The 23,842-nt window shown below is 47.5% G+C and overlaps 2 protein-coding genes across 5 annotated transcripts in view; one reads left to right on the plus strand and one right to left on the minus strand.

Annotated features, from left to right (window-relative positions):
* CRB2 (crumbs cell polarity complex component 2) overlaps nucleotides 1–1,304 on the plus strand; it is a 31,849-nt gene extending 30,545 nt beyond the window's left edge. Inside the window, exon 11 of the mRNA XM_077787930.1 lies at nucleotides 529–1,304. Within this exon, the coding sequence (XP_077644056.1) occupies nucleotides 529–744 (216 nt within the window). The 3' untranslated portion in view covers nucleotides 745–1,304. The remainder of the gene's footprint in view (nucleotides 1–528) is intronic.
* Nucleotides 1,305–3,259: 1,955 nt separating this feature from the next.
* The window catches only part of DENND1A (DENN domain containing 1A), a 151,917-nt gene continuing 131,334 nt past the window's right edge, over nucleotides 3,260–23,842 (minus strand). Inside the window, exons 20-24 of one of the 4 annotated variants that reach the window (XM_077787931.1) lie at nucleotides 17,566–17,625; nucleotides 13,197–13,285; nucleotides 9,492–9,620; nucleotides 6,958–7,207; nucleotides 3,260–6,108 (exon numbers count right to left, since the gene is read on the minus strand). In XM_077787931.1, coding sequence (XP_077644057.1) covers nucleotides 4,804–6,108; nucleotides 6,958–7,207; nucleotides 9,492–9,620; nucleotides 13,197–13,285; nucleotides 17,566–17,625 — 1,833 coding nt within the window. In that variant the 3' untranslated portion in view covers nucleotides 3,260–4,803. The remainder of the gene's footprint in view (nucleotides 6,109–6,957; nucleotides 7,208–9,491; nucleotides 9,621–13,196; nucleotides 13,286–17,565; nucleotides 17,626–23,842) is intronic. The other 3 variants (XM_021543690.2, XM_077787932.1, XM_021543691.2) reach the window with 3 other exon arrangements.

A 23,842-nucleotide genomic window follows, 5' to 3' on the forward strand; every position in this document is an offset into this window, starting at 1 on the left:
TGCAGGTTCAGCTCCCGGAGTCCCACTCAAGGCTGGGAAGGTCAAGGCTGGTTTGTGTATTCTGCTCTGGTTTTGCCAACAGCTGAAAAACATTCAGACTCTCTCAGCTCAGGTGTGTGAGGTTTTCAGAGTCTTCAACAGCAACAGCAGCTGTGACCTCCCTGTGACAGCCCTGTGCTACAGGGAATTGTCAGGAATGATCAAAATCCTTGTATTAATCAGCATTGAATGCCATGGTGCTGTTAGACATTCCCATGGGTACCATGCAGGGAAGGGACAGGCAGGATTCCGGGGTTTTGGGACACAGATGCTGGACTTTGGGTGTGCACTGAGGGGAGAGGGGAGCAGGAAAGGGGACACCAGCCTCCTGTGCATTCCCTGGGCTCTGTGGGACAAGGGAAGAGGGAGCTCCTGTCCTACACCGCTGCCAGCACAGCGCAGCTGAGGGAGGCACCGGGGGCTGAGGGGTGTGAAATGCAGCAGTGTCCTGCTGGAAGCTCTGAGTAACTCCCTGTTCTACCACAGCAGCGAGTGTGGGCACACCTCAGCCACTCCTCCGTGGTGGGAGCAGTCGGGGCTGCGGGCGCTGCCCTGCTCCTTGCACTGGTTATAGCCACGGCCATTGCCATGAAGAGGAGGAGAGCGACTCAGGGAACCTACAGCCCGAGCCGGCAGGAGAAGGACGGGGCCCGAGTGGAAATGTGGAACGTGATCAAGATGCCCCCGACCGAGCGCCTGATCTGAGCCGGGGTCACGCATGCACGGAGCTGCTGCAGGCGCTGCCCGGGGCCGTGGGCAGGGGGCACAGCTCTGCAGGCCACTGGCACTGCCCACTGGCACTGCCCCAGCAGGCTGCTCACCGCAGCTCATCCCATGAAGCATTCCTAGCAAACTGCTCTGGTGGCAAAAGCCCCACTGCTGAGGGCCAGGGGAGGCAGCAGTGGCTGTGGCACAGGGGGACAGGGAACCAGACAGAAGACAGGGCTGTGTCACACCAGAGCCAGCTGGGCTCCTGCTCCTGCAGGCAGCAGAAAAACCACCCTGAGGCAGGTCCAGTGAAGGAGAATTTCAGAAATAATGTGAATAATCAGGTTTTCTCAAAAAGACACATACCTGTGGCTCCTCTGCAAGGCTAAGCCAGGTGAGTGAGTGCTGGGAAATCCTTCCTAGAGCTGCTGCTGTCCTTCCAGCTGGGCCAGAGCTGGCATGGCAGTAAGTCCAACTGGGCTGTGCTGGACATGGCTGCTGGAGCTTTCTCTGAGATTAGACCAAACCACAGGAATATTTCAAGTGCCTTTCTGATCCTGAGGTGCCAGTTACAGTTTAACCTTTGTGGAAGGAGAACATTTCCTTGTCTGATCCAGCTCCACCACTCCCTGAGCTGCCTGGGCCATGGAGCTGACCTTGTGAGAGCCAGGGGCTGAGCATCAGGAGGTACTTGCTGAGGTGAGGAGGGGAGAAGCAAAGAATTCTAGAAGTGACCTCTCTGGACTGACAGGTTTGGGCTTGTTGGTACAGGAGAGTGGAATTTAGTTAACCAAGCTTTTAACCGAAACGAGGGTTGGTGTAAGTGACACAGCATCTGATTTCCACTGCACTAAAAAGGGGTTTGATTTTGTGGCTTCACTTCTCCTGCATTACTGTTTTAGCTGTCGAATGTGCTGTTTCTTCTTTAGCATAATGTGGCAGAGGCTGTGGAAGGAAATGCAGCAGAGCAGGCCAGGTACGGTCTAAAGTCATTAGTGTTTCAGGATAATCACAAGAACTATCAATATGGAATATTTTAGAACATTATCTGCTTTTTAATCTCCAAAATACTATTAAAAATCACGGTGGGAACCTGCCCACTGTAGCTCATTGCCACAAGAAAATGCTGTTTATTCTGGTCTGCTTTTGGATTTTTTTTTTTTTTCCTACTGTAGCTGTAAATGTTTCTGTAATTCCATGCAAAGGGAGGGGCATGGAACTGCTGCTCACATCTGTTCGTTTAAGAACAGGTGTGTCTGTGTAAGAACAGGTCTCTGCAACAGGCAGCTGCTGACAGAAGAAAAATTTTAGAAAATACAAAAAAACAGGAGTGGGAGACAGACAGTATTTTGTTTGTAAGATCAGTTTCCCTCTGGTACTGGAGAAGAGTCAAAGGTGTGAGCCCAGCTGTGTCTGGGAGGCAGCTGGAGCTGGCAGTGACAGGGATGCCCTGGCTGCAGGTGGGAGCCTGTGGCTGCTTTCCTCTGTTCAGCAGCAGTGACCCTGCTGGCACTGTTCCTGTCACTGGTTTGCTCTGGGCATTTTCCAGCTGCTCTTTCAGGAGGTCCAGCACACTTTGGGAGCAGAGCCAGTGGCACTGCCCGGTCCCCTTGGGGCAGGGGGGCTTTAGGAGCAGGTGAGGGGGGTTTTCCTGTGGCTTTGTGCACAGGAGGCTGCAGGGCAGCAGAGCTGTGCCAGGACAATGCGGGCTGGCAGAGCAGGGGCGGGCACAGCCCTGGGCCCTGTGCTGCCAGGCAAAGCTGCTGTGGTTTCCTGCAGCCCAGGGGTGCAATAACCTCAGGGGGGCTCAGGGGTCTCTGCCTCCTCTGTCCCAGCACCCCAGGGCAGGTCCTGCTTCTGCTTTTTCGCTCCACTCCCCATTTGGTGTTTGCTCTGCACAGAAAGAGGCAGCAGCAGGATCTGGAGCCCCTGTTCCTCCAGCCCGTGGGTGCTGAACACCCGGCCGTGTTCCCAGAGCTCCCCGAGCTCCTGCAGTTCCTGCAAGGTACAAATCCCTGGAGCCCCGGCAGGTCCGGCCGTGCCCTGGCAGCAGCTCCTCAGGGCTGCAGTCCAAGCACCCAAAGCCAGTATTAGCAAAGTGTTAAAATATTCTGTCAGTGTCTTGAGCATTTCTGCAAAATAATTTATGGAAGGTGTTTTTGTTTTTTTTTTTCAATAATGAACTTAACTTTCTTTTGATATTTAATTTTTGAATATATTTTTTCACAAAACTGGACTTGCTGTAGTTAATTATTATGATCCTGATTTCTTTTTTTAATTGTAAATTTTATAATTTGTAAATAATTAGAATGTCCTACAAAAGAAATTTACAATAAAATTTGGTTAAAAACAGACCTGGTTGTTGACTTGTGACTGTTCTTTCCTGAAGAACACCTTGCTGTCTGGATGGCTGATCATGGTCTGTGCCACACCCCCTGCACAGCTGCAAACTTTGATGGCTCTTCACAGTTAAAGGATTCTGAACTCTATCAAATAAAATGGAACTGGTATCTTTGACTTTAAATATTTTACTATTCAATACTAAACCCATCTGTCTTTCAACACAAAAAGAAAATACAAATCCAAGTGAATGGCTTGTCAGAGGAACAGCACTGTACAGAAACAGAATATTCCTGGAATACTGTGGTCTTCCCAAAACCGGCAGCATTTCAGATATTATTTTTCTTTTGTACTGCCCAGACTCGAACACAGAGACAGCCATTCCCATTCCCTAGAGTAAGAAAACTTCCAAGATAACATGAATAAAATAGATACATTGGAAATCAGATAAAGCTTTACAAGAATTTCCCCATGTGTCCAAGATGATTTCCTTTATCAAAGGCTCAATGGTGATGCAATTCCTTCTGCCAGAGTGACAGGTTTTACACCAGAGTGTGCCCAGATACAAAACAAACCAAAAAAGCACCACGAAAGTGAAACAGAAATGGCCAGAGACAGCAGCTTTCCTGGGGATGCTGAGGCTCGTGTGAAATATCTGCAGAACACAGAGGGGGGCTCAGAACACCCAGCTGAGCATCCCCTGCCCTCGGTGCCTCGCGGGCCAGCCCGAGGCTCCAGCGAGGCCACAGAGCCCAGATCCCCCTCCTGGACACACCTGCTTCAGCCCCTCAGCACACCGGCCTTCACCTGCACTCAGGAGCTGGGAACCTCCATACCCCACATCTCTTCTTTGTAATAATCAAGTAAGCTATTGTTACATTCCATTCATATACTGCAATTTATAATATTGATAGATAATATTAAGATACACATATATAAGAACTAGGATACTCTTTATGGCCTCTATTTTCTGATGCATTTAACAAAAACAAAGTCAAAAAATGAAAACAATTGCTGGTGTTTCCAGTTTCCCAACAGAGATGCAGGACCAATCCCTGAGCAGCTGCTCTGTGCTGTGGTTTGCAGGCCTGTGACAACTCTGCCCTGGCTGTTGGTGTTTGGGGTGGGGGGGAGTCAAAAGTGCCACCAAAGTCCATTTGACAGCACAGCTCCAGGAGTGGCTGGGGTTCAATAAGCACAAACAGAAACCAACGGATGAGTTCGGTGACTTGTGGACTGGTTTGCTGCACTTTGCATGTGAGAACAAAACGTTGTATCTCTGTGTAATGCCAGAAAAACTGACGCCCATTCCCATGGCCCAATGAACCCCAGCAGAGTGGGCTGTGTCACACTCCAGCCGTGCCAAGGACTGAAAATACAGGGAGGGAGGAACTTGTGCATCAGTAGTGCTGCCTGAAAAGCTGTGTGTGGAAATCCCAATCCAACCCAACCCAACCCACCTCCCCTCACGCTTTGGTCAGTGCAGGAATCCCAGGGTTCAGTGGCGGGGAGTGAGAGAGCAGTGTCAGGGACTGGGACAACGGGGGACTCTGACCTGTGGGCAAAAAGCTCTCGTGTTGAGTTGCAGCTCAGCGATGGTCCTGCAGCGGTCCCGGCTCAGCCTTCCTTAAAAGAAATGCTTGGTTTTATGCTGGCTCAAAAAAACCAAAAAACCCCTCTGTCACTTCCAAAAGGACACCAAGGCCATGGGGCACGTCACTCAAAGGTTTCCCATCGCTTTCTGAGCTGCTCCACCTTACCTGGTGTGGGTGACACGTCCTGCTTGGTCTTTTTTAACAGATCTTCAAATGGATCTTTTGTCTCCTCAGATTTTGAGGACAGTAACACTGACTCCAAGCCCTTGGCTGGCCTGGCAGGGACCAGAGGGGGTTCACTGGCCAGAAGAGCCAGGGCTTGTTTGGGATCTACCTTTGTGCTGGGCTGCCCCACCTGTAACGTTTGGGGTTTGGAGGGACCACCCAGACACGCTGGCTGGAGGGAGCTGGTGGGAGAAGGGCTGTGGCTCTGCAGGAGCAAGGAGCCAGCTGCTGGCACAGCTGGAGCCTGGCTGAACAGGTTTGGCATGGAGAGCGTGGCCATGTGGGGCTGAGGTCTCTGTGGCGGGTAGAAGCCAGCAGTGGGGGTTATGAAGCTGGAGCTGTACGCGTGACCTAAGGAGGGGGTGAAGGAGCCCCTCGGGGGTCTGACCAGGGACACTGGAAGGGCTCCTGGCAGTGTCTGGGTGAAGGGATTTGGGGAAGGCTGTAGAAAAGGTGGTGGAGCTGGGGCAGGATAGCCAAGGGGCCGGGCAAACGGTGCAGCTGGAGGAGGCACAAAGTCACTTGGCAGGGCGCCGAGGGCGGGAGCGGGGGCCGAGCCCTGTGGGGCCGGGCCCTGGGGGGCCCTGCCCGGCCAGGCCGAGGTTCTCAGCGGGTCCAGCAGGCTCAGCAGGAGCTCGCTCTCGTTACCTGCACCTTCCGCCTTCACCCGCACGGGCTGCAGCATCTCAGCGCTGCCGGCAGCACCGCACAGCAGCTGGGACGGGCGGGAGGAGGAACTGACAGAGCGCTGCGCTTCGGGGTCTAAGGACACACTCCCAGCCCCAAAGGGCTCTGGGACAAGACCTGAAACCAAGTGACTGCGCCCATGAGGGGTGAGGATTTCCGCTGAACCAGCTGGAGCCTGGTGCTTGGAAGCCCTGGGTGCTGGTGGTGGTGGTGGCACGATGCCCAGTTCTGGAGTCTTTCTTCCCTGTGGCCTAGGAATGGTGATGTTCCCTTGAATGGCAGGACTGGATTCATCCTTTTCTGCAGGAGCCAGACCACTGTCTCTGCTCTGGGGTCTCCTGGTGATGGAGGGCATGTTGCTCAGGGCAGCCAAGGGTCTTTCAGGTGAGCTTTGGGAATATTTGGTGGGAATAGCCATATCATCATGGCCCATACTCCACAGCTTGTTGTAAGGGTGGGACAGTTTCATGCTTGGCACAATCCTGTTCCTCTCAGACACACCAAGATCCATTCTCTGTAAGAGAGCGGAACAAACATTAACTCTAACTAATGTCCTCACAACACGAAGCAGGAAGTGAGTCTGGGCTGCTGTGGGGGAAGAGGATCGTCCCCAGGCTGCCAGCAGTGCAGAGGGACAACAGCATGTGGCCGGGAAGGACAGACAGGATCCAGCCAGGACTCTGCAGCTCCAATTCCAGCTCTGCCACCATGGGGTTGCTCCGCTGGGACATGTTGTGCATTTGTCACATCCCAGTGAGGAGCACACACCTGTGTCCAAGGCACAAAGCTGGTAAGCCTTAACTGCTGCATGGAATAAGCTGACAAATGAAATATCTGAATGTAACACTAAAATCAATATTATTTTAAGGTAGAAATGACATTTGCTTCTTTAATGTCAGCTAAAGATCTTGGAGTCTGCTTTCATTTAACACTTTCTGAGCTATGTTCCTTCATAGACAATCTCGTTTCTTCAGAAGTGGATTACTCAAATGATGCTTAGATCAAAATAGCCAGGTTAAACGAAAAAAAAGTTTGGAGGGGACCTGAAAATTACCAACTATTCATTCTCACTGCCGACCATCAACTTCAAAGATAGCTATGTGTGACGGCCACTGGACAAACAGATTCTGAGGAACAGGGCAAATATCCCCTCCTTCAGCAGCAAAGGCTTCAGAGGAAACAGTTACTTATCACTGAGTCCCATTTAAGCCATTTCTTAATTCAGAAATTAATTTTGAAACATGTAAGTAAATCTCTGGAAAACAGATGATGATGATGATTATTATTAGGATTTACCCAGAAATATGAAAAAGTTCCTCAGAATGAGCTCTGTGCCACCCCCAGGGCACAGGAAGCCCCTGACCTGGTATTCAAAGGAGCAGCGCTGCTCTGCCTCCTCCTTGGGTGTCCGCAGGTCCTCCAGGCTCTTGGCCTGGCTGAGGGGCTGGGTTCCTACTTCCAAGCTGGGGAAGATGTCTTCCAGGAGGTTGACTTCTGAGGCCTTGCTGGGGAGCAGAGGGCCCGGGGGCAGCGGCTCTCTCGTTTTCTCCGGGCTGCCCACGTCCTCCCCATCGGCACTGTCCGACTCCTTCAGCGCCCGGTACGGCTGAGGCCTGGCACAGAACCAAAAATCACATTGCAAATGACTGCATTTCTAATTCTTTGTTTTGAACGCAGTTTCCTAAGGAGCTGGATGAGTTACAAAGAGCTCCCCAGTGGCAAACGTAACTCAGAGAGTCCTCCATGCAGAGCAGGCTGTGAGCAGAGCCTGAGGGCAGGGGCACATGCAGAAGGGGACCTGGCATCCGAGGGTGCTCAGAAGGGCAAGAGCCAAGTGGGAAGTGCTCAGAGGAAAGCTGTGGTCATGCAGACACAGCCAGGCTGAGGAGGGAGCTCTTGGAGCAGGGATAATAGGATACCAGCTCCCCATGCTGACTGTCTGGGCTCCCCTCAGGCTGGGCACAGCCTCTGCACCCTGTGTTTGCAGGCTCTGACATCCTCAGGCTTCGAGCTAACTCAGCACACAACATAACTCAGTGTTTTCCTGCAATAATTGGGAACACTGTGCAGGTTCCAATGATTTCATTGGTGTCATCTTATCAAGAAACACCACAATCCATTATGGAGACACCTCCTTTACATTACCAGCCAAGGCTGAGTTAGCAGGATGCTTCTCTTGCACATACCTCAGCAGAAAATGGAACCAGCACATTTGCATTTTGGTGTGTGTACAGAGAACAGCAGCATGATGTGCATCCAATTAATAACAAGTGCCAGACATGGCTGTGGGGATTGGCACTTGACTGGCAGCCAGTTGTATTGTGGCATTTAAACAAGCTTTCAATTAAAAGAAAATATTTGTGAGACCTGCAAAAACACATCCTATGGAAGAACCCTTCTCCCCTTTCCATATTTTATCATAATACATCTATATCATGCAAATTCAGAGAGCCCAGCTTGCTTCCCTCCCCAGCACACACAGAGCAGGCACTGAGCCCACAGCAGGACAGGGACACTGCAGGTACAGGGCAGACAGTGACAGCACATGGCCTCAGGGCAGGGAGCTCAAACCTCCGTGGCTTCAGTCTCACATCACTGTGGGTCACACTGCAATCCCCCAAGGGATATCTGAAAACTAAACTGGTCTCCTCCACCCTAAACATGAGCATGGGAACATTTTCTGGCCCTTTCCTACTGATCCTTCCCATCCCACCTGCTATAGTCAGATCTCTTCCCTGTCAGCCTCTGAACCTGTGTCTGCAGTGCACAACGGATTTTAGCAACTGCAGACTTCTCTGTCCCACTGGCAGCCTCCTTCTCCAGCCTGGTCTTACCCAGCTGTGGCTGCCAGGCTTCAGCTGCTCAGTTGTGACTGGGCATCATCCATCTCCCAGCCCTGAACTGCCTGGATGTGGCATCATGTGGATTTCTGAAGCAGCAGCTCACGGTACCCTGGCCCCTCTTCCTACAGGTTCTGCTCAAATCAGTGGCTGCATTGTTAAAAGAATGAGTGCAACTCCATGCAATTTATCTACCTTTCATCCTCTAGAAATCCTCAGGCAGGCGAGGTTAGGAAATAACAAATCCTCTGCTGACATTCAGTGAGGGCTCAGCTCAGAGCTGCCTGCTGGGATTGGGATATTCAAATAGGCAGGAAGAGGGATTCAGTGTAGCTGAGCCCACAGCTGCAGGGCTCCCCTCACCTCACACGGGCACCCTGGGCAGGCTGTGCTCCTTCCCTTACCACAGGCACCGAGGGCAGGGACACAGCCCTCCAGCCACAGCACCAATGAGCAGTTCTGGCCCAGCTGCCCAACACCCCATCTTTCAAGACAGAGTTCCAGAGGCTCCGGAAGGTACAAGTTACAAATTCAAAAGCTGGATACAAATAGACCAAACAAACTTCCTGCTTCTTGTATAATTGTCAGATTGTACTCAATGCCCTCACAGGACACCTGCAGGGATGTACTCCCTGACAGACCAGACAGGCTGGGATCAAACAGGTGACACAGCAAAAGGCTGCTAAGTGCACTAGAACAAGGCTCACAGGACAACCCAAAAGCACAGTAACACCACACAAGAATGAATGGTGAAAGGACATTGGACAGGAGAACAAGCAGCATGTTGGAACAAAGGACAAATGGAAGGGTGACATCCCACAGAGCTCCAGTCGATGGAAGTCCATAAGCTGTGTGGTGCTGCAGTGTTTCATGCAGGAGGATGCTTTTTCATGCTGCTCAACATCAAGACAAACAAGCAGGAGAAATGTTGGTCATTCATCAAGCACTGTACAGAGACCCCAGGAGCATTTCCAAAATCCCAGTCCAGGAGCACATGCCCTGAGCAACGCAAACCCCACTCTTTGAAACTGGCATGAACACAGAGTAAAGGATAGACCATTCGAAAGGAGCAGAGAAGAAAAAGTTTTCAGAGAAGCCAGAGACAGGATCCTCTTCCTGCTGAAATTCATCATCAGAGGAGTCCTCAGAGAGGAAGACTGTATAGTGTCGCATGGGCTTTACGAGGCTGGGGAACAGGAAGAGAAAAGGAAGTTACCGAGTCACAGTGACAGCTCCTGAGGGGAGAAACCAGGGGCTCCAGAGACCCAGATCATCCTGACCCTGAGTGACTGCACAGCAGGGAGCTCGGCTGGGAATGCTGAGCTCTGCTGCCCAGGCACAGAACACAGCCCCTCAGGGGCAGGGCACCGTGGGGTGCCCAAGGGAAGGGACCACGGCCACCCCACAGTGCAGAGGACAATACAGAAACCCCCTTTCCCCACCACATTCCCTAGAGAGCTGGGCACCTCTCTGTTCTGCAGACAGCTCTGCTCCTCAGGCCCTCTGAGCTCTGACAAACATCAGATCTCCCTCTCTGCTTTACAGACATTTAGTCTGATGCACAAGAGGAGCTGACTCCAGGGCACCCGTTCCTACTTGTATCTATTTTTCACATTTAAAACTGCTTCAGTCTAGAATAAAACCTAAGCTGAACAAAGACTGGTATGAAATGCAGTTTGTCACATAAAGTGTATATGTTCCTTTCCTCAGCAGTTAACTGAGAATCAGTTCTTAAACATTAGGGCAGGAAAAGAGAAGTTGGATGCTGCAACTAACAGCCCAAGAGGGCCCAACCTGCCACTGCCAATGAATTTTTACTCACAGTCAAGTTAGAAGTAATTAAAAAAAAGTCTCTAACAGGTGGCAGGGCTCTGGCCAGTGGTGGTAAATCACAGTCTGCATGATTCCAGTTAAAGCCAGTGCTCTGCTTTCTTTCCCCTCTCCTTCTGTAACAGGTATCATGGGGAGACAGGTGGGGCCACTGCAGCCCCCGGGGCTGCCAGCCGCTCCGGTAAATCCCGTGTCAGCCCTGGTGCTGCCCCGAGCCCGTGCCGGGGCCAGCCCCGGGGCTGCCAGCGCTGCCAGCCGCTCCGGTAAATCCCGTGCCAGCCCTGGTGCTGCCCCGAGCCTGTGCCCGTGCCAGCCCCGGGGCTGCCGGCACTGCCAGCCGCTCCGGTAAATCCCGTGCCAGCCCCGGTGCCGCGCGGACGGGACGCGCTCCACGGCGCTGGCAGCAGCACGGAGCGGGGGCTCCGTTTTAATGAGGAAGATCTGCATCTCGGGAGCTTTTTTCATGTGTCAGGATGCATGGACAAATCAGCAGCACATCACGCTGGCCAAAAATGAAATGCTGACAAATGTAGATATTTCAAATTTAATTGACACCTAAATGTACTTGAGATAGAAAAAAAAATATATAGAAAATGTGAGTGCAGGATATGGGAATTAGTAAGGAGAAATCTGTAATAATTTTAAAGGATGTTCTGCTTATAAGAAAATTAATTTTGTTTACTTGATTATGGTATTGCTTTTTCCTGAATATTGAGATTATGGTACAAAGGGGTGTGGAATTGTCATTATTCTCCTAAAAAGGGCTCTGCAGATTTGAGGAAAAAATATTTTTTATTGACATAGTTTTTTAAAGAACAGCTACACAAGAGCTCTAGGGAATTAAAGAATTTTTCCCTCTTAGCCAGTGAAATGCAGAGAATGAGGGATTTGGATGCAGGGCCTTTTTCTTGCCATTCTGAGATAGGAGCCTTGGGACTGAGGGCATTACCTGGCAACTGTGAGCACAGCACAGGGGCACGCTGAACTCCTTCCTGCAGCTCGTGCCAGAGCTCCCTGGAAACCCTTCACCAGCGCCAGGCGCCGTGCGGGGCCCTGAGAGCCCGGCTCCCCTGGCACTGCCCACCAGCCGGTGCCATCCCACACTGCCCCACCGAGCCCATCCCAAAGCCGGGCAGTGCCTGCTGGGGCTCTCCCAGTGCCAGGCATGCAGGGCTGGGCTCCTCTGCTGCCCCAGCTCCTGTGAGCACACTGCTTTAACAGGAGCCATCATCTGCAGTCACTGCTCCTGATCCCCTGCACTTTAACCGATTAAAAACTGAGCACAGACATCCCCAAATCAATGTGTTTCTTTTGCACACATAAAGAGAATTAACTCATGTAACTAAAGACATAAATTCCCTAACCATCAGTGCTATCAGGTAAAACAAGGGAAAATACATTTTATGGTGTTTTCACTGATTCTAGTGTCATCCAAGAGAGAGAAAAGAGTGTGAGTTTTTTAGAGATAACACTTCTCTCGTTTCCATTTCAGAACACTCATACAAAGATTACTTCTTACTGGGACATAAAAAAGAAAGTTTGTGGGAAACATAAAAATTCTGTATTTTGTGAAAGCAGCTGAGCTGTAAAGACTCACTAAAACTAGCAGAAATAAATTAGACCCAAATAAAATAATTAAAATACAATATATTTCCAGCATTCATACAATGTTTACCATTCATGTTTATCTGCTGACTGATAGTGGCAGGAATTGAAGATATACCTTAGCAGAGAGCAATATTGGGATGTCAACAGCTTTTGAACCCAAACATGCAGAATCCTCCACAGAACACACATAAATGTTAAATTGATTCAATTATTCTCCACCTAAATGCAGTGATTCATCAGATTAAATATTAAGAAAATGCTTTTAGTTTAAAAATCCCCACAACCTCTGTGCAGGGCCAGCATGGCCCTTTGCAGGAACTGCATCTGCTCCACAAGAGGGCAACCAAATTCCACTATAAAATGGACAAATACTTCTGTACAAGGGAGAAATCACCGTTCAGTTTAGGCCAAAGCCAGAGTATGCCCCTACCCTGGTGTGGCTGGAAGGAGGTATCCATGCACCGATGCCCACTGATGTCCCTCCATGTTTGGGCTGTGCTGGCAAGTTCAGAACATCCAGAGTTCAATACACCTACAGCTCAGAACATCCATTCCCTAGTCAGGGTCACCCCGAGGGGCCATTGCTAACTCCACTCTGGCACTGTCAGGAATCTGTAACACACACCCCTTGTTGTCTTTGCAAAAATCCCTGGAAAAGTGACATTAGTGCCTGAAAAAGCCTCCCTGAGGCAATAGAAGATGCCTGTACTGGTATGCACAAGTGAGACACTGGACACCAACACCTTTTGTGCAGGAGCAGGGGGCTGCAGCAGCACAGATGATTTAGAACATTCCCCCTTCACTGGCACAGCTAAAGGAGGGATAAGTTTGCTCATACTCTGCAAAGTGAAGCCCTGCAAGCCCTCACCACACAGCTCACACAGACATCACCATCCTGTTAATGCACCCTAGAGTCAGACACAGCCCCTTCTGCCATCACTGTCAAATAAACAGTTCTGCACCCTCCAGCTACAGCCTGCCAAAAACACTGCATCTGCAGGGCTGGAACTGACAACTTCCTCAAAAGAAAAGTGCAAAACAGAACAACAAAAAAATTAACAAATCTCCACAACCTGAAAACTTTTACTGAAGAGGCTGACCACAGTATGTGTAACTTGGCAAACCACAATTTCTCCATAAGCAAACTTTGGTAACTTGATTTTTCACGCTTCCCCTACAATGTTCCAAAATTTAAAAAGAAAAAAATCTTTTCTTAGTTAAAAGCCAACTTTGATCTCTAGTATTTTTTAATGTCCCCTTTGGTGAGTCCCAGTTCTGAACACACTGATGCAAGCAGAGAGAAGCAGAGCAGCACAGTACTTACTGTTCTGGGCTGGGAACTGAGGTCCTCCGGCCCTCCACACCAATGTTGCTCTTGGGCCTCTTAACCACATGAGGTCTTGGGGGGCGAACCTGTGACATGCACACAGACATCTCATCAAACACTGCCCCTGATCCAGCAGCAGGCACAGACAACACATGGAGAGCCACCAGTATCCTACAGGGATCTTCCACTGGGCCTGGCTTAGGTTTTTGTGCCACAACAACGTTACACATGGGTGTGGATACATCAGTGAATCTGAAGGACGAATATAAACCACCCGGCCCCACGACTTGCAGATGAAACCTACAGGCTTGTCACTGGTTGTTATTTGCCCTGTCCTGTTTGGTACAGCTCAATTTCAGAGAAAGATTCCCTGAGAGTGAGCTTCCCAAGCAGTCAGTGGTGAGAGAGAAGCTGGGAATGTCCGTGTGCTCTGAACATTGCACTGGCAGTGGGGCTCAGCTCTGATACCATCACCCTTCTGGCCACTCCCTCCCAGGAACCCAACCTCTCAGTGAGGACCTCTGTGCTGGAAAATGTGTACTTAGGATAAATTTTAACATTAAAAACTCAGCTCATTCTTCTTTAAAAATTTGCTTCCTTCCAGCAGCTGAATACAAACCCTTGCCAGCCATATTATCATTATCACTCCTGGCATTAAGGCAGACTTCTGTTGTCTGTAAGTAAAATCCAAAGCTTTTCTGTGGAAGATGCTGCTGCCGCCAATCCAGTCTCACATACATATCCATCACCTTCTAATGTATGGAAATTCAGCTTGATTTCTGACCAGGATCTCCACAAGCAAACAAGCCTTATTTCAAGGCAAGGAATAAGCACTTGTGCTCAAAATTTGTGTATATGCCAGCTTACACTGCTGAGGAATCCTGTGCTGTACTTGTCCCTGCGAGTCAAATGAGGGAATTTGCAGCATCAGGGCAGACTGTACACACCAGCTTCCTGTGATTTGTTAAGAAAGTACAACTCTGCCTGAAAAAGAGTTGGATCTGTTGGCTCAGCTCAATGCTAATCTCAACAGAAATGCCCAAACACCCAAATAAAGTTGGGAATACAGTTCAGTTCCTAACCTCCCAGAGCTTGTGCTCCCTTAAGAGGCACAAGAGAAAGGAGCTGTTCATGGTCTACGGCCTGAGTGCTCTGGAGTGACTACGTAAGTTTTAAAAAAATATAATTTGTTGGGGGAGGGGGGCTTTCCAGGTTTGCTTTGGTTTTGTTTTTTATATTTTTCTCCTCAGGTACATAAACCTCAAATTTTCCTGCCAAGAGAAAGCCACCAAATTGCGTGTAGTGCTTGTACCCTATACACCAGTATATAGCAGCAGCATTATTGCATTGAATTTTCATTTCAAAGGAAATGGTGCACAGCAGATATGATGAAGAAATCCAGACTTGTATTGCCACTATTTCTTAGGAAAAAGGGCTTATGAAAAGGTCAGATGTTAAGGTCTTGGAGATCAGTCCCCACACAAGGCTGCTCCTCTCTACAATAAAGACAGCTTAAGAATGTGAATTTATGGCAGGAATGGAAGGATTAAGTTTGTGGCAACTTCAACTGAACTTGCAACGTGGTGAAACATGGGGAAAAGAACAACAGAGCTAATTAGAGGAGCTGAGCTGTCAGAGCGCAGCAGAATGGCTCGGTGCCAACAAACAAAAGGAATGGGCTGGCAATCAGCAGGATCGATGAAGAATACTGCTTCATTAGGGCTGATAAAACAGGGAGAGACCGCAGAGAGGAGTGCGGGAGAGGGGGGCGACAGGCAGCAGGAACGGCAGAGGAGAGCGCGAAGGAGAGAGGGAAAGAGAGGAAGAAAGCAAAGCTGCTTAATTAAATGGGAGCTGGGAGCTGATGTGTAAAGCTGGCCTGTCAGCGTGCTGGGAACACTTTCACCTTTCGGGTGGGTGTGCTGCCGAGGAGGGAGAGAGGTGAGAGTTTGGGGTGGCTCCAGGGGCCCCCAGCCCAGTGCGATGCAAAGTGACAAAGCTGAACAGGATTTAGAGCATTGTTCCCAGGGAACTGCAGGGAAAAGCCAGGAATCAAATCAATTCCTTGCTGGATTTTGAGTCTCACATAGCCGCAGAGGCAAGGTTAAATGCTTATCAAATGCAAAATATCAAAAAAATCCAATTACGTGAGCACACAGCCAAAAGAAAAAAGGTAAACTTCGAGGACAGAAGGGTTGAATGTGCTTATTACTGCCCCCATTAACTTAATGATTATTATATTTTAACTTTTTCTAATTGAATAAAGTTTCCAAACAACCGCTATTAATCCAAACAGACCTCCATTAATTAAAAGCAACAACCCTCTCTCCTTCATAATACCACCACCACTTATTTCCAAAGCAGCAGAATGCAAACCACATCTCTGATCTGCTTCCTTAACCTTTCTTTGGTCTGTGTTTTTAGCTTTATCATCAGCAATTATTCATATTGCAAGCACTAGTGCCCATGTATTCCTCCTTGCAGCACAAAATATTTCTCAGGAATTCTGGTATTATGTGGCCCTGGCTGGAAGAGCAGAGGGACCTGGTCACTCCCTTTAGTGCTTGCGTACAAGGCCAGGATAAACCACTTGCTGATACCCACCTCTGTAGGAGCTGCCAAGCCTGAGAAGGAAAAAGCAGCCTGCAAAAAGGATTATTTACACATACAGAAATGTGTTGCAACCACTAAAAGCCAAATAACAGTTCTGAATAACAACAAATTTATGTATATTTGATACAAGCATATTTTTGGGATTGATTATAATAATTTACATTTATCTTGAATTTCCCCTTGATGAATGAAGCCTTTCTGTTCCACTTACTGACACAGCCAGAGGAATGCAACAGGAGCTTTCATTATTACATTTCCAACCTTTTTTCAATCACATTGGGAGCAAAGACAGTTGAACCAACCATGTTATAGTGAGGACTATTAATACCCTACAGCTGGGAGATTAAACAGTCTTAGCAAGACCTCCACATAATAAATTACTCAATTTGAACAATACAGTTCAGCAACTTTGGTACAGAGGAATCACAACATGCCCCCTTACACCTGCCAAATGTGGAACACGAGGGCATGGCAGCACTATGGGAACCCCAGTACATGGAAAGTCTAATCCTAGTGAAACACATCTTGGAGGGTCACCCATGTCCCTTGTATTTAAGACAACACACATAATCATAGTCAATGGTATTTTTTAAACACAGAAAACAGAAATCCTCAGAGGAAAAATCCATAAAAATGACTCTATTAAGCTCAACACCCAGAGTTAAAAAGACGCAAGAGAAGAAACACATGCTGCTGAAATGTCACACAGGAACATGCACCAGAGATCAAAAGTTAAAACACACACTCAGTTGCACTTGTTAACCAGTTACCTGCTCATCCAAAACACATTTTAACAAGTTTTAGCAAGATCAGATTTGAAAACTTGCATCGTTCTTATGCATGTATGTGTATGGGTAAGGAAGCAAGAAGTAAGATGATCTGGGGGGAACTATATCCATAAAGCTGAATATAATCCTGAATACACAAAAATATCTTCCAATGCTGTGCCAAAAACCAACAGCCCTCCTAAACTGATACTCTTGCCTGTGCCTTTAAAAAAAATAAACATCTGATGCAGACCCAGCAGGGTGTCCAGTTTTAATGCCATCCTGCATAGTCCATAGGTAAAAACTGTCCTATAGTGAGTGTTTTTGAGGAAAAACTGCTGAGATAAGGTTTCCCTACCTAACACATACAGGAACTGCACTGCCAGTAATTTCTGTGCAGTTCTTCCATGGAAGAGTCCCTTCCTCTGGCCAACCTGCTGGACCTTCTTTTACACCATGGAGTTACCCAGTGTATGTCATCCATAACACGCCACAAATATTCTACCACCAAAGATCAACCTCGCTTTCTTCAAGTCTATTCACACATGGAGAAGAATTAGGCATCCCAAATTAATTAAAATCATAACTTGCAGAGAATAAATATTATGTCTTCAGACTTCTGCTTCCTTTCAAATTTGAGTTCAGTGCAAGTCTTCAAAAGCTCACTGGCTAAAAACTTCCACCAGCCAGTCTAGCAGGGCTTTGTGTGTAAGAAACCACCGCAAAAGTCAAACCAGACGTGGCCAGAGCAGCCCCAGTTACCTGCAGAGCTGCCCGAGAGCTGCAGGGCTCGCCAGAGAAAAGCAGAACCGCGGGTCCCAGGGCTGTGCCGCAGCAGAGAGAAGGCAGTTTAGGACATGGCAAAATTCACACATGGCTTCTGTGCAGAGTTCCACAATCCAAACTACCAGGGTTTAGTAGTGCTACAAAGAGCGTAACTCAGGCAGTGTTAAGCTGTGGCAGTGAAACAATCCCCAGCTACTCACGGGCCTGGAGGAGCGCTGGATCTTTGGGGGCGGCGGCCGCGGCGGGCGGAGTCTGTGCTGCTGCAGCAAAGTGGAGACTAAATTAAAGTCACCTGCATGGAAACACCTCTGATGTCCTGGCAAAAGCAGCATGAGCATGTGACAGCACGTGATTTACCTTCATACTCACCTCACAAAATGCCATTTTTCTTACTTTGTTTTTCCAAAGCAGTGATAAACCCCACGGCCTACGATGTGCCCTGGCAGCACAGATACCCATGCCAGGCTGAACTCAGCTCCTGCCACAGCACGAGCAGCAGGGACAACACCAGACAGCCAAAATGGATTGACGCAACAGAGATGTTCAGGGTGCATTCTTGGACCTCGAAGTCCAAGTGTATTAGGTTACATTTTTGCAAATGGAAAAATACTCAGAAACACTTTCACTAAAATCTCAAGTGATTTTAGTGCTTGTGAACACTTATGGAGAAGGCCTCAAACCAGACTGTAAGAGCATGGAAAACCCCCCGATTCAGTTAAACTTTTCATGCACTTGAAGGTGAACTTATGCTCAGATCCTGTCCTGGATTTTACTCCTAAGTGATCAACAATTACAATTGACAATAACAAATCAGGCCTTAAGGCATCATGGTGGCCTAGAACCCAAAACTACTTGTGCAAATGTCATTTTAATTCTGTGTAAGTGAAAATGAACATTATAAAAATATTCTACATATTTATATTACAATAAAGTACTCCTTTGCAGGAGCCAATACTTTCATATCCTTATCCTGTCACTGGATTATTTTTTCCAGCTGAGATTTAAATATCACATATGATTAAGCTTTCATCTCTGATCAAAAAATAGTTCTATGTGTTTCCACAATAAAGACATATACAAGTGCTGCTTTGGGAAAAGATTAAAGGTGTAGAAATTCTCGGACTTCTAACCAGGCTTCGTGTTAACTCTCAGAACTGTGAGCTCAGTGCTTGTAACAACAGGCAAACCCAGCACTCTGATTGCACTGGGGTGCTCCCAGCAGTGGAGTTTGTGTGCTGCACCACACAGCGCACTGCTGAGCCTCAGCAGGTCTCGGAGCAGGGCAGGAGAACGGCCGGGGCCAGCAGCACCCCCTGCACCGAGCAGGGACAGGCCTGGCTTAAAGCAGGGCTGTGAACACAGGCGGGAGCAGGCCCAGGGTGCAGGGGAGGCACCTGCAGGGAGCTGCACTGCCAGCGCTGGAGCTCCTGCCTGCCACCACAGCGGGATAAGCAATGTTCAACCTCTCTGTTTGCCGGAGAGCCACTGACTTGAAGTTAATTTGTTAATGCAGCAAAACACATTGTTTCTAAAGGTCAGCAGGTGAAGCTGTGTTGGAATATCAACTTAATTACATGGGCTGTAAGGAGGAATGGGCACCCACCAACACATGGCTGCAGTGCTAAAAGCTGCTAAATTGCTATTCCAGGTATGGTCCTAAATATATGTACTATAGCTTTTTCTGTGAAGGGGAGAAGTGTCTAAATTAGCACTTTCTCACCAATAGCTGTTTACCAGCATACCTTTTTCCTCTGGATATTTGCTTAATCGTCTTGTTCTAAATACTTCTGAAGCAACCAGACAGGAAATTTGCAGAAAGCCATTTTTATGACTGCGGATCTGGCACTGCTTTCCTAATTATCAGACAAGTGACTTTAAGCTATGAGATGCTGGAGCAAGAAAAATCTTACATTCACTTTTACACTATCAAAATATTATTTAAGTATGATAGATACCACAGCTCATAAAATAGCTATTATATACCCAAGGAACTTTCACAATACAGCTATTTAGAGTTCTGTACCAGAGAAAGCATTACAAAAGGATAATTTTTGGTCTGTGATGTAACGGCTTGGAGCAGAATATTATCTCAAAATAACTGTGGATGTCTTTTGAGGTTTTCTTTAAAGAGGCATTCAAAACAGCCTTGTGAGTAAATCAGGGGTGCTAGTTCATGTGCAGCAACAAGTGCAATTGGAAGGAAATGCTTAAAGGAAAAACAACCAGATGAGAACTGGTTTGTTAATATGTGGAGAAAGAAGTGTTTCTCAATTAGCAGTGAGTGTGTTTCCAATAACTTCCAAAGCAACACTCTTCTAGATGAATATCTTATTTCCTTCCTAAATTGAGGACTGGTTTGAAAGCACTTCAACGTCAATCAGCCAAGGGAGAGAGATACCTGGATGAAGCCAGGCTCACACACACCAGGCTACAGGATGTGCTGACTTTGGGAGAACATGCTGGACTCAACTGAACACTCAGTCCATAAAAAAAAGGGGAGAAAATAACAACACTGAGAAATGGCTGGTACCTAAAAAGATTCAGTAGAGAAAGCAGACGGAATCTACGAGGCAGCTGTTTTATTATCCTGCCAGATCCCTGCACAGCACACTCTGCTTTTTACATGCTCCCATATGTACAGCTCACAAACTGGGATGACAGGAACAGTGTATACTTTACAGCATACATTTTTAATTTACACTCTGATATACATCAATGGAAATCTGCTGGGTCCTGTGATAAAAATAATCTCCATGTTTTAAGGGATGCCTCATTCTTCAAGCCACATTTGTAGATTGGGAAGGTAGAACAAATCTGGCAAAAATGCAGCAATGCCTGAAGCCAAAATCCCAAAACCATGAGAACACCACTGTGGATTATTATGGTTGATAACTGATGCTATTCTAAAAACGCATGCCTTAAACAATAAACTCCTGGGCTAGAGAACTGAATGGTATTTTATTTCTTTTGTATGTAATTTAAAAAAAAAAAAAAAAAAGAGAATTATATAGATCTATTTTTAGTGTGTGTTCAGGAGCCTTAGACAGGCCATGCCCAAAGTAGCATGTGCAATGGTACCTGTGCTTAAAGACCTGTCAAGGCTTCTGATGACTCCCCAGCTCCAGTAACAGGAAAATCCCTGTCCCATGCAAACCAGCAGTGAAACCCACAGAAGGTGGTATCAGTGACCACTTAGTGCTCCACTCTCACTTTCTGTCTGCTGAGTATCAACGCTGACCTCCTCCCATCTGTACATGCACTCAGTTCTTCTGAAAAAACGGAAACAACCCCTGAACCATTAAACTGATATTATCTGACACTTTGCAGTTTGAGGACTCCTGACATTTTGCAAAGGAGATGCCTGTCAACAGCATCTTATTTACCTGGCACAGAGCCCATCTGCTGCAGACCACAGCCTGAAAGCCACTGCACACTGAGCAATGTGCAGTAGGTACCTCTTCCCGCAGCAAACAGGTGCCTACAGAGCACAAAACATTTAATTCAATTAGAGTCACTCTGGTTCAAAGAAGCCTCACACATGTTGTTTCCATTTTGTTCCCATGCAGTGAGGCCCTGGATAACAAAGGATCATGCTGCAGACAGTAACTACCCAAGGCAGGATCAGGCATGGGTTTTACTGATCCCTTTTCCACCTGCTCTGCTCTGGTCCTGCAGAGCTTTCCCAACCCTGATCCTCATTGGGCCTTCCTTGGCAATTTGCTCCAGCACTCACCACTGTTTGGGCAGGGGATTCATTTATCATGATTCACTACTCTAAACACACACCAGCTTTTTGTTCTGAGAAGGTGTCAGAAAAAACAAAGACATTTCTACACAAAGAATGGACTTTGAGTCCGTTTCTTTGAAATACTCACTGTGACACAGAACTGTTCTCCTTGTCCTCTTGGGCAACCACTGCTGACTTTGTATAATTCCTTGTTATTTCTTTGATATTTTGGCACCACTTTGTACTTCACTTTTTGCACCAGATTTTTTTTCTGGACCCAGCAGTAACAGCAGAATCTTGCACGGACAATACCCACTCCTCAATCCTAGATGGGTAACTCTGTGAACACACAGGGATGCTCTTGGTACTACACTAAGCCAGGAAGGAACACATCCTATGGACTCTGCACCGCATGGTGGGCCTTGCCCTGACGCAGCACAACGTCATTTGTCCAGGACGAGAATAAAATTCCAGCTTTCTGTGATGTTGCTGCATAATGACAGGACCATGAAGGAAAACTCCCTTAACTCATCAAAGCAGGCTCTTTGTGGATTGCAGCAAGCCAGCAAGGAGGGCTTTTGTATAACTATTCACAGAGGTAAAACTGGCCAGAGGTTGAAAGAGAATCTCACAGAGATAATCATTTTTCCAGAGGACTTCTTCCAAAATGAGGTTCATTTTGCTGTAGTTTGTTTTCATTCTATCTATTCCTCAACATACATGGATGGAGAGACATGTTGCAAAAAATCCCAGACCCCAGGAATATATTTATCCCCATGTGTTAAAGCCTATCCATCTACTACCTCAGCAGAGTTTAAAATCACAGCTAATAGGTTAACAACTGCTTTTCTTCTGCTTCAGATGAAGAATATCAGAAAGCTGGGGGAATATTCAGCTTCCCAATTTGTACTGACTGCTCAGTGCTACTTGCAATGTCTGTTTGACAGGACTGACATTTTGTACCACTGTGAGATGGGAGAACGTGTGACATTTTTATTCATGGTGGCGTACGCCCTTGTAATGATCAGCCCTGGTCGATGTGCTTACTGCAGCAGCCCCGAGCCCTCGGAGAACAAACACGAGCCCGAGGTGCCAGCAGTTTGGCTGCCTTATTAAACACCACCAGGATTCTAACGAAGAGCAACTGCTGGAAAATCTCACTGTCAAATCCTCAAGGACATTATCAACATGGAACTAACTACATATATTTTTCACTTAAAATACTAGAAAATCCAGCAATGCAATATCAAATTTAAAGGAAAAAGCCACAGTGGTTTGTGTGTGTTTTTTAACTGGTCATTTTGCCAGCTTTACGTTGGCTTTCTGTGGTCCTGATGCTGGAATTCAAATCAAAGAGATCATGTAACCTACGTGATTTAAAATGCTGGAAAATGGACATATCCCTTATTATCTCTTAACAGCTATTTCTCTCTAGCAAGTGGAATATGTGCACAGAAAAAAAAAAAAGAAAAAGAAAAAAGACATGCTCTCTCATTTAAGGGGTTCTTTAAACAGCAATGACTCTCTGCTTCACTCCCCTTCATCATTCACCAAGTCAGGCTGCATAACTGGGGGGACACTGTCCCCCACACACCCACAGAAGGACATGGACCCTCTATCTGCAGCCTGGCACTCACAACTGTTTTATGTGGTATTCATCAGCCCAGCTCTGAAGGGCAAACCTAAAAATGCCTGGCCAAACAAGCACTCACAGCGGGGTCAGCATTTAGAAGAATTATACGTTTCACATACTTTTTGTCTTTAATCTCCTGGTTTAATCCAGTGGCCCAGAAATCAATTCACACAGTTTGGCCTAACTGTACATATCAACTTCATAAGTAATACATAAGAAGCCTCTGGATGCTGATCTACATTGATAGAGAAGCAAGTCACCCATAAGACACTGGGAGCTCTCCCCAAGTTGTCAATCTAGATGATTTGGGTAGCCTTGCATGTACTGATGTATTTATTTTCGATGTATGTATTATTTATAAAGCACCACTCTCCTTCCACATGCCAGCAGTGATGGACCAAGATCTCCCTACAAGATATTTATGGGTTCCTCAGCAGAACAGGTCTAACAAGGAGACTGCAGACACATTACAGCTGCTGTCGCTTGTCACAAGCCCTGGGAGGTCGGCTCTGCCAGCCTTTCCTTCACACATCCAGGCACTGCAGCACCTGACAGGCTCTACTCAGGGCAGCAGAAATTCCCAGCATCCCTGTGTAAGGAGTGCTTCACATTCCAAGACAGCTGGAAAATACTGAAAGCCATGCTCTGCAAGGTGCTTTTTCATGGCTGAACACATGTGCTGGATGCAGTCTGGGGCCACAATCTCAATGCAAAGCATGAATTCTTGCATGGCATGGCACCAGGCCCCCTGCTGCAGTGGCTTGAGAGAATCCAGCTGTGCCTGCTCCTTGGGAAGCCCTGGGGAGCAGATGCAGGAGGGGCAGAGACCCTGGGCACACTCTGCAGGTGCTGCTCACTCTTGTCCCACATTAGCACACATGGCCAGTGCAGGCATTCCCTAACTCCCACCACATGGATTGCCATCTCTGCTAATCCTGCACACCACAAAGTGCAACTGCAATCCAATGCATCATTGTCTTGTCCATTGACATTGGTTTTACTACTCTAAGAACACCGTCCCCTGAGAACTTGATGGGACATTTGAGTGGTCTCAAGCAGACATTAGATGGACAAGTGCTTCTGGGCCAAGACATGTGTCTTTCTTGTGAGGCGACTT

Source organism: Lonchura striata, chromosome 22 (genome assembly GCF_046129695.1).
Source record: "Lonchura striata isolate bLonStr1 chromosome 22, bLonStr1.mat, whole genome shotgun sequence".
NCBI classification, from domain to species: Eukaryota; Metazoa; Chordata; class Aves; order Passeriformes; family Estrildidae; genus Lonchura; species Lonchura striata.